General features: G+C 56.8%; 1 protein-coding gene across 9 annotated transcripts in view; it reads right to left on the bottom strand.

Moving 5' to 3' along the window:
• Positions 1 to 94: 94 nt before the first annotated feature.
• IL4I1 (interleukin 4 induced 1) overlaps positions 95 to 13,768 on the bottom strand; it is a 36,943-nt gene continuing 23,269 nt past the window's right edge. For 3 of the 9 annotated variants that reach the window (XM_042917822.1, XM_042917820.1, XM_042917821.1), the window contains exons 2-10: positions 11,133 to 11,255; positions 10,500 to 10,564; positions 8,813 to 8,985; positions 5,141 to 5,379; positions 4,379 to 4,491; positions 3,750 to 3,951; positions 1,985 to 2,053; positions 1,520 to 1,656; positions 95 to 1,029 (exon numbers count right to left, since the gene is read on the bottom strand). In XM_042917822.1, coding sequence (XP_042773756.1) covers positions 108 to 1,029; positions 1,520 to 1,656; positions 1,985 to 2,053; positions 3,750 to 3,951; positions 4,379 to 4,491; positions 5,141 to 5,379; positions 8,813 to 8,985; positions 10,500 to 10,525 — 1,881 coding nt within the window. In that variant the 5' untranslated portion in view covers positions 10,526 to 10,564; positions 11,133 to 11,255 and the 3' untranslated portion in view covers positions 95 to 107. Of the gene's footprint in view, positions 1,030 to 1,519; positions 1,657 to 1,984; positions 2,054 to 3,749; positions 3,952 to 4,378; positions 4,492 to 5,140; positions 5,380 to 5,482; positions 5,518 to 8,812; positions 8,986 to 10,499; positions 10,571 to 11,132; positions 11,256 to 13,768 lie in introns of those variants that run through there. The other 6 variants (XM_042917827.1, XM_042917828.1, XM_042917824.1 and 3 more) reach the window with 6 other exon arrangements.

Below are 13,768 nucleotides of genomic sequence, written 5' to 3'. Positions count from 1 at the left end.
CGGCCCCAGAACGAGGCGCAGCTCCTTCCACCGCGAAGGCTAACGGCTTTGCTTCGTGCACATTGGGGAAGCTACTGAACCACACGGCTTTTTCTGAAAATACATTTTTAATGCTCGGGTCTCTTGGTGTGCTGAGCGGTCATCCCATGTGCGGCCGGAGCGTGGGTGGCACCAGCCTTTTGGAACTCCCACCGGGTGTGCCTGGGCACCTGGCGCACGAGCCCCTCCTCGTTGACCAGCGGGTGCCCCTCGCGGCTGTGCCCTTCGCGGCTGTTGATTAACACGGCCGCGCGCAGCGCCGACTTGACAGCAGTCTCCACCCAGCCGTGCGGGTAGGCCGTGTGCTCACCGGCGAAGTAGATGCGGCCGTAGGGGACTGACCAGTCGTAGTCCTGCCCGTCGTCCCCGCCGTCTTGCCAGAGCGTCGGCGGCTGCACCACGAAGCCGCCCTGGCTGTGTGGGTCCTCGGCCCAGCGTTTGATTGTGCCGCTGCCGTCCCAGAGCCGGTACACGATCGTCCCGTGCAGCGCCGCCACGTCATCGAGCGCCACGCGCATCGCCTCGTCCTGGCTCAGGCCGGCGAAGGCGGTGGCCGCGTCCGACCACGTGTACGAAGCCAGAAGCAGCGCGCCCTCTCCCGGCGGCGGGTAGAATATCACGCGCGACGGGCGGGCGGTGCTCGAGTGGCCGCCCTCGATGTGCTCGTCGTGCCAAAAGGGCCGGCGGAAGCTCAGGAACACCTTGGTGGCCGGCACGTAGTGCAGCGCGTGCAGCGCCTCCTGCCCCCTGCGCGTCAGCGGCGGCGAGAAGGCAATGCGCTGTAGCGCCGGCCCGCTGGCGGTGAGCAGCACCACATCCGCGGTCATGGCCTTCAGACTCCGGGCCCCGCGCGAGCTCGCGACGTGCACGCGCACATCGTGCGTCCTCTGCGTTATCGCCACCACAGGCGAGTGCAGCAACACTGGCCCCGACAGCGAGCTCAGCAGCGCGCGCGGCAGCAGGTCCCAGCCGCCCACGATGCGGCTGTACCTGCGGGCAGGGCGACAGCGTGATCCGGGAGCTCGGGCACTGCCCTGCCTCGTGGGCTCCTTCCCGCGGGCCCCGCCCTGGGCACTCCCCGGTACCCATCCTAGTTTTCACCTGCCGGGTCCCCTCTTATCCTGCCCCTTCTCGCGGGCCCCGCCCATTCATCTACCCTTGACCTCGCCAGTCCCTGACATCACCCGGAGGACCAGGGAGCAGAGAATGTGCGACCCGGGAACCCCGTCTCTTCTCTGAGCCACACCTTTTTCCGGGAACATTCTTATCCAGTTCCTCCGGAGGACCCGGGACGAGAGGGCGCGTGTGGCCAGACGCGAGCTCCGCGTCTCTCCGCCCTCTGTGCCCCTTCCCGCACCTGTGCGTCCCGCTCCTTTCCCGCCAGTCCCGCCCCACCCAACGCCAACGGCTCCGCCCACTCCGTTTCTCGCCCGCATTGGCCCTCGTCGGCCCCGCCCTGTCCACTGGCCCCGCCTCTCACCGGAGCCGGTCGCTGAGGCAGCTGTGGGCCCTTAAGGCCTCCGCGAAGCTGAGATAGAAGAAGCCGTCCTTGGACATCACGTCTCCCAGGAGCCGAACGGCCGGCTGGCTCAAGTTCCCCTCCCCGAGGAGGTATTCCTGGGGGATGGGTGCGCGCCCGGGTCAGGACCCAAGCGTCCTGCACCTGCCTGTTCTGTCCCCGCTCCCATGGGGGTCCCTCCCAGGCTGAGCCTCCTGGTTCCGTGACAGGACCGTGAGCTAATATATTAGTACGGTTCTCTGAAGCTTAGCCATCCAGAGGAGGGACGCAAGCCCAGAGAGGGGGCCGTGTGCCGCCTCGGGTCAGGCAGGAGGGCCGTGGCAGGCCTGGAGTCCGGGACTCCTGCCTTCTGACTCCAGGGCTAAAGCCCATGGGTGCCCTCCTTGTTTCTGTTTCTCAGACGGCGACGCCAAGGCCCCCACTCACCAGGAGCGTGTGCCTTTCAAACTTCTTCATTGCCTTTCTGCAGCCCAGTTTCTTGAGATCTTTGAGGGCCTGTGGTGGAACAAGGGGACAGTGCTGAGCTCCAGGGGCAGGACTGCAGAAGCCAGACTTGGGGTCCAAACCTGGGTTCTCCTCCCGCACCTGCCCATGACCAGCCATTTACCACTCTTGCTCAAGTCAGCATGGTCCTTGTCCATGCTGTGCCCTCGGCCTTGCCCTCCACTCTGGGAAGTTCTTCCCAAGTTGTTAATGCCCCTCATCCCCCAGCCTTCATCCCGCCCTGACAGTGTCACACTCAGTCCTATTGGGTACTGTTGGCCTGCACTTGTCCTAGTCTGTGAGTTAGTAGAGGCAGGTATCGTGTCTGTTTTAGTCAATGCTGTATCCTCCTGGTGCTTAGTGATTGTCACCTGCATCACCGGGGGCACAGACAGAAGCAGAGTCCCTTCTGCCCCCTGTCAGCCCTGAGGGGTTATTCACTGGATCCTCCCCTGCCCACAACCCTCCTGTGGCTCCCCAGGGCCCGGGGCCCCTCAGTCACCATCTTATGGCAGCTGTCGTTCTGCAGCACTATGTGCAGTGCCCAGACCACTTTCGGGCCCCCCCGACACCTGCACCACACCACTGCACTCGTTCCCCTGCCTTGTCTTTGCCTGAAACATGAGTGGCCATCCTTTACTGCGCTGTTCACGTCTCCTCGCTTCCTGGGAGCCTCACAGCCCCATCTGATGTTAGCCTTCTTCTCTGTCCACGTGGCTTTCCCCTGTGGCTGGGGAACTCCTCAAAGCATGTGCTCCTTTGCTCACTCACTCATCATTCACCTTGCATCTCCCTAGGCTCCCTGAACTGGTCAGTGCCAGGGCACAGAAATGGCCTGGACTCAGTGCCCACCCTGGTCCAGGAGGGGAGCCAGACAGGAGCTCCCAGAGGAGGCCAAGGCTGGCTCCTCCCTGAGGGCACCAGTGAAGGCTTCCTGGAGGAGGGGACGTTGGACCTGGTTCTTGGGGGATTAGTAGGGTTCCCTGGGTGGGAAAGGGAAAAGGCCTGCCAGGCGGGGCAGGAAGCAAGAGCAAGGGCATGGGTGCAGGATGGTGAAGGAGCATTGTGGGTACGAAGGAGTGCAGGGCTGGGGTGTTTGGCCACTCCGAAGGCTTTGGAGGATAACAAACACTTCTTGGAGGAGAGATGAGGCTAGAGGGGTGAGAGAAACCAGACCACTCAGGGCTTGACCCTGAGGCTAAGGCGCTGGGGAGCCATAGGGAGCTGTGAGCAGGGGCTGGAACAGGGTGAAAAGCCTGAGCCAGAGCAGGGCCCGTGGGGACAGAGGGGTGGGAACACTGCAGGAGAGTCAGGGGGCAGGAGGGATGGGGCTGGGGACTGACTGGTGGTGGAAGGGACAGGGAGGGAGCTAGGACAGCACCTGAGGGTCTGTCTGCCTTGTGACTAGGGTGGGGGTGATGGGGCCATCGTGAGATGGGGGAACCCGGCAGTATGCGTGGGGTTAAGGGAAGATGCTGAGCTCGGTGGGAGCCGGAGGGTCCTGGGGTATGACCCGGGGAGGGGGGACGTGGACAAAAGTCTGGGTCCCCCAAGATGGATGGGGAAAACATCAGGTCGAAGACCAAAGTTTAAGCCAAAGGCCTTTGTAGAATCTGAGGCTGTCCGGACAGCGTGCGTGAGAAGCGGATCAGAGACCGAGGGCAGAGGGGTGTGAGGGACGGGCCGCGGGGCTCCCGAGGCTGCCTACCTGGTTGAGAGCCATCTGATAGATGTCTTCGGGCGAGTGGCCCTTCTCCCTGGGGCGCAGCTTGTAGCCCAGCTTCTCTGGCATCTTCTCCACCACATAGTTGCGCAGCTTCAGGTTGTTGACCTCTACCCACGTGTTCTCATCATACTGAGTGAATTTGGTCAGGTTGAGTCCCAGACTCTTGCAGAGCTGGTGGAGGATCCTGAAGGAGCGGGGAGAGGCTGCTGAGGGTCAGGCGGGGGCGGGGCCAGGGCTGGGAGGAGTTGGGGCCCCTCTTCCGGAGCAGGGGGGGGCGGGGTTGGTGATGGGCCTGAGTCTGCATCGGGGCTAGAGTCGGGTGGGAGGGCGGGTCACTGGAGCTGGGGCCGGAATGAGAGGAGAGAGAGGCTGGAAGGCTGAAGGTGTACGGGTTTCGGATCGTGTTTGGAGCCCCAGCAGGCTTTCGTTGGGGCTGAAGTGGGAATGAGGACAGAGCTTGGGTCGGGTGAGGGCTTGCGATGCGGAGGAGACAAGGTTGGGAGGGCAGAACTGGAACTCTGGCTGGACACGGAGCTCTGAGCACCTCAGGGACACAGAGGTGGGGCTAGGGGAGGCTTCGGTGCCCACAGGGCTGCCTGGCCAGGCCTCACCTGTGCGAGCTGGGCATGCGCATGGCTCCCAGCTCCCCAATCCAGCCTGTCTTCCGGTCCCGGTAGGTGAGGATGCGGCCTCCGATCCTGTTGTCTGCCTCCAGGATGGTGACCTGAGGGATGGGGGTGGGGAGCGCCAAGCAGGGCCCTTCAGCTCCTCCCACTGACCCCCCCATCCCCACCCTGTGCCAGCACCCAGCTTCCATCCCCACGGCAGCCCAGACCTAGACTAGAGAAGGACGCCCTTCTTCATGAAAAAGCCAGAGGAGCTGGTGGGAAAACAGATGTCCTAGCAAGCGCGTACAATATGCAGTTTCCCAGCTGCAGCAGGACGACTGCAAGCCAGACTGCAGAGGAACTTCCCAGCCTAGGGAGTGGGGGTGGAGGGGGAAGATTTCCTCCGTGCACAGAAGTCCTGGCCCAGCCCATTCTCCTTCTCGGCTTTCAGTGAGAGGGTCAGTCAGTGGTTAGACCTCAGGCAGTGTTCCTCGAGTGGAGTTACCATGGCCACAAATTCCCCTCCGGGAGGTTGGAGGACTTTCAGAGGGACTTCCCTCAGGAATGAGAGAGAGTGGGGCAGGGAAGGTCAAAGGTCTCTCAGCCTCCCCTCCAGTTTCAGTCCCCAGACCAAGGGGGAAAGCACAGCTCCTCTCTCCACCTCCTACCAGCCCCTCAACAGGGACGTGGCCAGGCCCCTAACACCCGGGATTCCCAGCCTGCAGCACAAAAGACTCCAGGTAGACTGCAAGCAGCACTTCTCACCTTGTGTCCGGCATCACTGAGCACCTTGGCAGCTACCAGCCCAGCCACACCGGCACCAACCACAATCACCCTCTGGGGCTTTGAGGTTCGATTGAGACCCAAGGTCACAACCTTGAGCAGCACCTCATAGTCAGGATCATGCATACATTTCTCAAAGGGATCCTGGCTATGGGAAGTCTTCCAGTCCAGGGAGGTCACCAGGCTGAAGAAGATGGAGATCAGGACGAGCAAGTACCGGGCTGGACGGAGGAGGAGGGGATCAGTGGGAAGGTCAGTAGGTATGTGTGGGGAGAGTGGGCTCCGTCCCCCCCGTCCCTGTGCCCCCCTCTCCTGCTTACTTACCCGACGAGGCCATAACTCTCCGCGGGAGATGGTGTCTAGTTTGGAGGGGAAGCAAGGGCCACTGTGACAGGGGCCTGGGTCCCACCCCAGGCCCCGTCCCTAAGGCCACCCGTCTCTCTGGAGCCTCATGCCTCCATCTACCCCTTCTAGCAGTCTCCTGTTCTGTGCTCACCTATCTGCCCCCCTGTCCCCGTCCCTGCCCTCCTTGTCCTTCTCTTCTCTGTTCCCCTCTCCTCTGCCCTGTCTCCCTGGGTCTATTTCTGTGGGTCCCAGTTTCTTGGCAGCCTCCCCTCTACCTTGGGCTCTACCACTGCTTGTGGACAGCAGTACCACCCTCTCTCTCCTGTTGCTTCCAAAGGTCTGCCCTGGCCCCCTTCTCGGTCCTTAAACAATGAGCTGAGCCCCGCCCTCCCCTCCCTTTGAGAAATCTGCAGTTGGGGAAATGAAACTACTTTCCTGGGTTGTAGGGTCAGGTGCTTAGAATTTAGTTGAGGCTGGAGGGGGTGGGCGTTGGGGAAAGGGGGTTGAGAGGAAGCAAATCAGTCTATTTTCTTCCTCTTGCCCCAAATAGTTCTGGGGCGGTTGGAAGGCCGGAAATAAATGCTCAGGTAACCATGCTAAGGGTGCCTGGTCTCAGGGTCCCTGTGTCTGTCCTCCTCTGTGCTCTCTCTGTCTCCTTAATTCCTGGGGCGGGGGTGGGGGGGTGTCTGGCCTTGGGGCCGCATGTTCCCTGTGACAGTCCGAGTCTGTCCCTGTGTCTAGTTGTCGCTGTGCCCTGAAGGGCCCTTGCTGGCTCCACTCCCCTCCCACATGGCTGCTCTGAGCCTCCGTCTTCCCCTCCGTGAAATGGACTCAGTAGTGGGACTTGCAGGCAACAGCACAGTGCTCAGAGGCATGGGCTCGGGGCCAGCCTGCCTGGGTCCTGAGCCTGGTGCCTGCCTGTGTGGTTCTGGTCTCCAGCTGTCAAGTGGGGGCCGTGAATCCAGGTCAGGCCTTGTGAACAAGCGCCTGGGTCAATACTACAACTTGCTCCTTCGAAACTGCCAGCTGCTGTCACCGTGGGGGCGCTGGCAGGGGTTCAGGGAATGACCCCCCACCCCCACCCCTGCTCCCCAGCCCTGCACAAGTCGCAGCCCAGGATGTGTGCTCACCCTTCCCATCCCTACGTTGAGAACCACTGTGGCTCTCCGCTCACACTAGGGTGCTGGGGGCTCAGCAAAAAGGCCACTGGAGCTTCCGCCTCTCTGCCTTTGGCCTTAGCCTTCTCCACCTGTCTGTGGGGTGCTTTTTTCCTGAGGGGGGCAGGCAGAACAAGAGGACCCAGCCTCAAGGGGTCCCCACTCGTGGCAGCAGGGGTCCCTCGGCCCTTGGGACTTTAGCCAAGGGGACACGTGGTGGGTCCCCTGAAATGGGTGGAGGTAGAGAGGCAATTTCAGGGGGGTTTCTTGGGGTGGGGGGAGAAGGCACCAGGCAGCTGGTGGCAGATCCTCTCCGGCAACAAGATGGGAAAATCCAAACAGTACATCAAAGAGGGATGTGGTTTGGTGGAGGGTGGGGGTTGGAGGGGGTATATCTGAGTGAGTCAGTAAACATATGATGCAGGGGCCTGGGAGGCAGCAGCCAAGCAGGAAACACAATCAGCTGGACAGAGCCTTGGGCCTTGAGGCCAAATGCCAAGAAAGCAAAGGGGACAGTCAGCAAAAACGACGGAGACGGTCCCCACGGTGAGCGTGCACTTATGGGGTCCTGTGCTCAGTGCTTCGCGCTCACTGTGGACCTCACAGAGCTGCTCTTGGCAGAGGAGGGATCTGACAGATGGACAGGGGGCAGGTGGGGGAGGAGGACCCCAGGACTCACCCCAGGCCTCCCCATCACAGACCCTGCCTCCTTCCTTCATGGCAACATGAGTTGAGCACACCATGCTCTAGCCCTACTCACGCACACCGCCTGGTTTCTCCTCTAATCCCAGACACCTTGTGTCGGAGGGGGAGCCCGGCCTGCAGAGCTGGGGGTCCGGCTGGCCCCTCCCCGGAGGCCCATCTGTGCTACTTCCCCATGGCAATGTCACGAGCAGGAGTAACATGGACGCAGAAAGGGGTGGAGGCCGCAGGGCTGTGGAACTCCTGCACTGGTCTCGGCAAGCCGTGTCGGTCCCCAGATCAGTTTGGAGGGCCCTGCCGGGGTCCGAGTAGACCCCCTGGTCTCTCCACCACAGGATTGCGCTTAAAAATCCCCTGGCTCCGGGCACGCCCCGAGCTCACCTCCTGGACTCTACAACAAAAGTGGGGTGCTGACCTCACCCAAGGGGCTCAGCAGGACAGGGAAAGGAAGGGAGAGGAACCCAACTCATGAGGCCACCCAGGACTGGAAACCAGCAGCGCCTGAGGGAGCAGGAGCCCTACTAGGACCAGGCCTGATTGATCTTGCTACCTATAACATGACTGGGTGCTGTTTAGCACCACGTGCCAGACATGCTTCACTTCATTTACTCCGGGAACAATTCTGACAAGGTGGGTTTAGCTGTCCCCATTTCACGGTGGAGAAAACCAAGGCCCAGAGAAGTCACCAGCTAAGAAGTAGCAGAACCTGGGTGTGATCCCAGCAGCCTGGCTCCAGTCCCATGTTCTTAAGCACTTTTTTTAACCAGCAGAAAGCTCAGGCTTGTGAACTAGGGAGGGGGTCAGGGCAGGGTCTCTCTGCCTCGGCACTGTTGACATTGGGGGCCATCTTGGTGGGGACCATCCTGTGCATCGTAGGATGCCGAACAGCCTCACTGGCCTTTACCCTCTAGATGCCGGCAGCACCCGCCCCTCAAAGTGTGACAAAAGACACTGTCTCCAGGCATTGTCAATCATTCTCCGGGGCAGGGGACACAAAATCACCCTGGCTAAGAACCACTGGGTTAGGCTTAGGTTGATGTTGAACAGAACTCCCACAGGTGGCCAGATATGGTGCAGGATGGGGACGGACGTGGGTATGGGGGCAGGAAAAGAAATAGTGGCAGCCACACAGATGTGCAGGGGAGAGGGCTAGTGCCTACATATATTGCTTTCCCAGAGTCAGTTCAAAGACCATGAGTGGTTGGTACTAAAACTTTCCCCAAGTCTCAGAAGAGGGCAGGGCCTTGCCCAGGGGATGTCCAGGGCCCCAGGTGGAAGTCAGGGCTCCGGGCCTGGATCGGGGACGGGTACAGAGAGCAGAGGACAGACTTACCAGAGGCCCTTGATCTATGGCCTGACTCCTGGACAGAGTCCCCCTTCCTACGGAGCCCTCCTGCCCCTCCTTCCCCAGTTTCCAGAATCCCTGGGCCCCATGGGGGCGGGCACTCACTGCACAGCTGGCTCTGGGGGGCCCTCTCAGTGCCCATGGCCTTTCTGGTTAGCCCGGGACAGAAGTCATCTTCGGGCGTGTGCGGAAACGGGGTGAATGATGGTGGCTTTGTCCTGATTCCTGTTAGATTAAAGGTGCCAGCGTCCTGGTGTGAAGTCAGAACAGTGGTGAGGCTGTGGAGAGCAGGTCCTCCTTTCTCAAAAGCTTTTCATTATGGAAATTTCAAACATATGTAACAACAGAGAGACTAGGATGCCGAACTCAAGTGCATCCGTCGCCTCCTAGCCCATCTTGTTTCATTCACATTTTCTCTTTCCTCCTCGGATTATTTTACAGCAAATACCAGACATCTTATTATTTTGTAGGTAAATACTTCAGGATGCTTCTCGAAGACAGGGGTCTGCAAACTTTTTCTGTAAATATGTGGGGCTTTTTGGCCCACACCATCTGTCTTGCCTACTCAATTCTGCCCTCCAAGTAGCCACAGCATGTATAAATGAATTGGTTGTGGCTGTGTTCCAATAAAAATTTATTTACAAAATCAGGAAGTGGAACTGTAGTTTGCCAACCAACTTCTGCTCTAAAAAAATATATGAACTCATTTGCTTTAAAAAACCAAAAAACAAAAACCAAAACTACAGGGGTACCTGGGTGGCTCAGTCACTTAAATATCCATCCGAGTCTTGGTTCTGGCTCAGGTCACGATCTCACGGTTCATGAGTTTTGAGCCCCACGTTGGGCTCCGCATGGACAGCATGGACCCTGCTCGGGATTCTCTCCCTCTCTCTCTGCCCCTCCCCCACTTGTGCTGTCTCTCAAACTAAACTAAAAAAACAAAAAACAAAAAAACCACAATGCCATTACCACATTTAAAAATGGCATTAGGGGCGCCCGGGTGGCTCAGTCAGTTAAGTATCCAACTCTTGGTTTCCGCTCAGGTCATGATCGCATGGTTTCACAGGTTCAAGCCCGTATCAAGCTCTACACTGACAGTGTGGAGCCTGCTTGGGATTCTCTCCCTCTCTCTCTGCCCCTCCCCCACTTGTGCCATCTCTGTCTCTCAAAATAAACTTAAAAAAACAAATAAATAAAAATGGCATTAAACCAAAGTCCGCATTTCCCTGACTGTCTCAAAAAATTAACAGTTGGAAAAAAAAAAAAGAAGAAAAAAAAATTAACAGTCGGTTTGAATCAAAACTCAAGACAGGGCCCACTTGGCATTTGAGTGATGCTGAGGGTCTTTGTCAATGAGTTATTACTTTCAGGTTGGTGGATTTGGTGTCTGTGTCCTTGGAACCAAGGGGCTTAATGGGACCCCACAGCCCCAGGCCAGGCCTGAACCTGGCAGAGCAGCGCACCAGGTCTGGTTTCTGCCTCGGGGAAATCTTTGGAGGTCATGGGTGCGACCAGGACGGTGTCTGCCTGTGAAGTGTGTGTGTGCACCAGGTGAGTCACTGGCGTTTGAAGTGATCGGTGCCCACGTGTGAGGACTCTAGGGCGGGCACAGGGGCAGCGCGGCCGAGTCAAGCCTGGCTGGGGGCTGGCTTCTGAGGCTGAGGGATTTTGTTCCCGGAAGTTCTGCAGAACACTGCTGCCCGGAGAGTCTGAGGGCAGGCTTTTTAGGCACCCAAGTAATTTCAAGGTTGATTGAAAACGGGAGCAGTGGTGTGCTGGGGCTGGCTCATACCAGTGCACGAGAGCGGATGGTTTCATTTTTAGGATCTTTTTCTCGGTTTGGTTCTGCAAGCCATTCTTTAAAAAAAAAAAAAAAAAAAAAAAAATTCTGATCAATCTCCCGAAACACAGATTTACTCCAAACTCATTTCTTCCCAATCACCAGATTACATTTTACTATTCTGTATATTCTTGGGGTGAATTCACTGTATCTAGATAGTGCATGTCAATTTCCCAAATTCATGCTCAGTGACGTCATGTTCAGTGACCTCAAGTCGATAGCTTGAAATCAGCCCCGGTGGGAGTATTTACACCATGGGACCAACAACTGGTACCCCATGAGGGCTCTCCCCTTCTCTGGAGAGCCAGCTATTCAACATTTACCAGCACACCACTGCTTGGGAGTCCTTGGTTTCAACCTCCCCTAGAAGATCAAGGGTGCTGTTTGGGGACATCGATCCTTCTGACGCCAAGCTGTGGCTGACAGGAAGAGGCATGATCCTGGGGAAGGTGCTGGGCCATAGAGAGGCAGTCGTTTGAAAGGGTTTCTTTGAGATTAACAGAAAGCCATGGCCACAAATCTGATTGCCACTCTTATCCCTGTACGGGGAGAAGAAACGCAGGTGTAGCTTATGGAGAGATTCACCTTTAAAAGCCACTGATTCCAAATTTAGTCACCACATTGGCTGTCTTCGTACTAATTAATGAAGAGGAACCTTAAGCAGAGGCCATTTGTCTGCACTGGCAAAGAAGCGCATCTGTTTTCTTCCTGGAAAGGGAAACGGCAATTACAATGAGGTCATCATCTGCAGGGTGGTACCCAGTCAGCTGCTGAATCTGTTGCAATCTCAGGGACCCCTCCCTGACTCCCCGAGGAAGCCTGTTGGGGCCGCTTTCCCTGTGGCACCAGAACACTGTAGCCAGCCCTCCCACATGGCCATCCTCCTGATTTTGAACTGTATTTGAGTGGGTTGCCCAAGATCCCTTGGGGAACAGGAAGAAAATAGATGGAACTTCAATGTTTTCATTAAAAAAAAAAAAAAAAAATACAGTTCTGGGGCACCTGCGTAGCTCAGTCGGTTAAGCGTCTTGACTTCAGCTAAGGTATTGATCTCACAGTTTGTAAGTTTGAGCCCCACATTGGGTTCTGGACCGACAGCTCGGAGCCTGGAGCTGCTTCAGATTCTGTGTCCCCTTCTCTCTGCCCCTCCCCTCCTTGTGCTCTGTCTCTCTCAAAAATAAACATTAAAAAAATTTTTTTAAATCTAAAAAAAAAAATTAAAAAATACAGCTATATGAAAGCAATTAAGTTTTATGAGCGTTTAATAAGCAAAACAGGCAAATGATATACATTTGAAATGCAGGCTCAGGGGAAATCTTAGCACGACTGTCTGGCCCCTGCCAGCAACCTGTGTGTGGGCGGAAACACTGTCCCATTTTTGTGACCCCGATGGCAGGCCAGCTATTTAGCAGGTGCTCCAAAAATGGGTGTTGAATGAATAAATGTGTATAAAATACGAACTACTTCCTACTTTCTAGGGGGACTTGAGGCTGCCCCATCCCACCTCCCCCTTCAGGGAGAGGGGTCAGATACGGGTCGCGGAGGCTCTGAAGGCCAACTTGCCAGGAAGGTGGTGGGGAGCTTTTAGAGAGAATCAAGTGGTTTAGTCTGGGGGCTCCCTTCTCCCTCTGCTGTGGCTTTTGCAAGACACTTTTTCTGGGAAGCCAAAGATGGTGAAACGACTTATGGTCATGACTTTGGGCAACTGGACCACAGGTCTCCAGGAATAAGCTTTGGGCATTCCTTAGCAAAAAGCAGGCTCAGCGAGGCAAAGGCCGGAGGGACAGACTCTCCACCCCGCCGCAGGAGATCAGATCCAACTGCTGGGCGTCATTCTCGCCTACGGGAACTGGGGACAAGAGGCACAATGTTGGGCATGTGGAAATGACCCGAACAAATCCGCATCCCAGCTTTACCTGCTTTCCACCTCTGAGGCACAACGAACACCCTCCAGCTAGCCCCAGGTAATGGAGAGGGACGCTGCCCATGGCACCCGCTGCTGCGGAGCTACCGCCTTCGGGACGATGGCAAAGGACTGGACATTGACGTGTATCTAAGATATAACCTAGAACGTCACCTGCACACACTCTCCCATGTGTCCCTCCTCTGCCGTCAGCACCAGAGGAACATACCGCTTGCGTTTTGGCACAGAGGCAGGCCTAAATGCGTCGTCTAGTTCTGCTGGTTTCTGAGTTCCAGACAAACGGCCACTTCATGCGGTTTTTACCTGGAACCTGCTCTTTTTACCCAGCCTTCTAAGTTATCCACGTTAATGGCATCTTTTTTGTTCCACAATAAATTTTATTTAGGAAAGCAACATACAGTCACAGGTATTTCAGACAGTGCAGCAGTGTAAAGACAAATACAAAAGACACTTGGGATACAACTGGTTGCCTTCTGTTCTTCCGGACACTGGATCTCACTGTAACTAACTAGGTTTGCTTTAGCGTCGGTCAAGTTCAGAACCAAGTCTGTGGCCGCCTCTGGCACCCGTGGCCATTTCAGCAGGCCATTTTGTGGATGAACATTTTATGCTGTTTTTTCATCTCTGTTGTTCATTCATTCGCAAATGTGAGGGATGGTGCGGACGTCACAAAAGGGAATAAGGAACGCTCCTTGCCCGCAGGGGCTCACACTCTTATGGTGAGGCAGTGACGTAACCGGTTGGCCTAAGATCGTGTGGCGAGTGTTATCAAAGGTGCGAGCTCAGTGTGGTGCAGGGACCACAGGACGGCCATCTGACCCAGCTTTTGGGGTGGCCGAGAGGGCTTCCTGGAGGAGGTGAGGCCTAAGATAAGGAGACCTGGACAATCAGGAGGCATGTCAGCCAGGCAAAGTGAAGACCTCCCGGTTCGAGTCTGACCCTTTTCTCAACACCTCATTTAAGTCCCTCATCTGACCTGTCCTTCCTCCTTTGAAATTCTACATCCCACGGTCGGTTCTATTCACAAGTCCCTTCTTTGCACTGGTGGTGAATTTCCACACGCACACACCTCATACGAGGATGCTGTCTCCTCGAAGACGGAGACTTTTCACTGCACCTACGACTATGTGTTGGACAAGTGGCCGCCTAGCGGACCCTGGCTGGGAGACGGATGGTGTTTGTGTGAATCAGCACTTCTCCAGCACCTGGCTGGAGCCAGGAAGGATGGGGAGGGTGGCTGTTGCAGGTGACGGGGTCTGGGATACGCCAAAGATACACAAAAGGAACCACACCCACT

This window comes from Panthera leo, chromosome E2, assembly GCF_018350215.1.
Source record: "Panthera leo isolate Ple1 chromosome E2, P.leo_Ple1_pat1.1, whole genome shotgun sequence".
In the NCBI taxonomy this organism is placed as follows: domain Eukaryota; kingdom Metazoa; phylum Chordata; class Mammalia; order Carnivora; family Felidae; genus Panthera; species Panthera leo.
The sequence above is the reverse complement of the archived record's forward strand: the minus strand, read 5'-3'. Positions and strand labels throughout refer to the sequence as shown.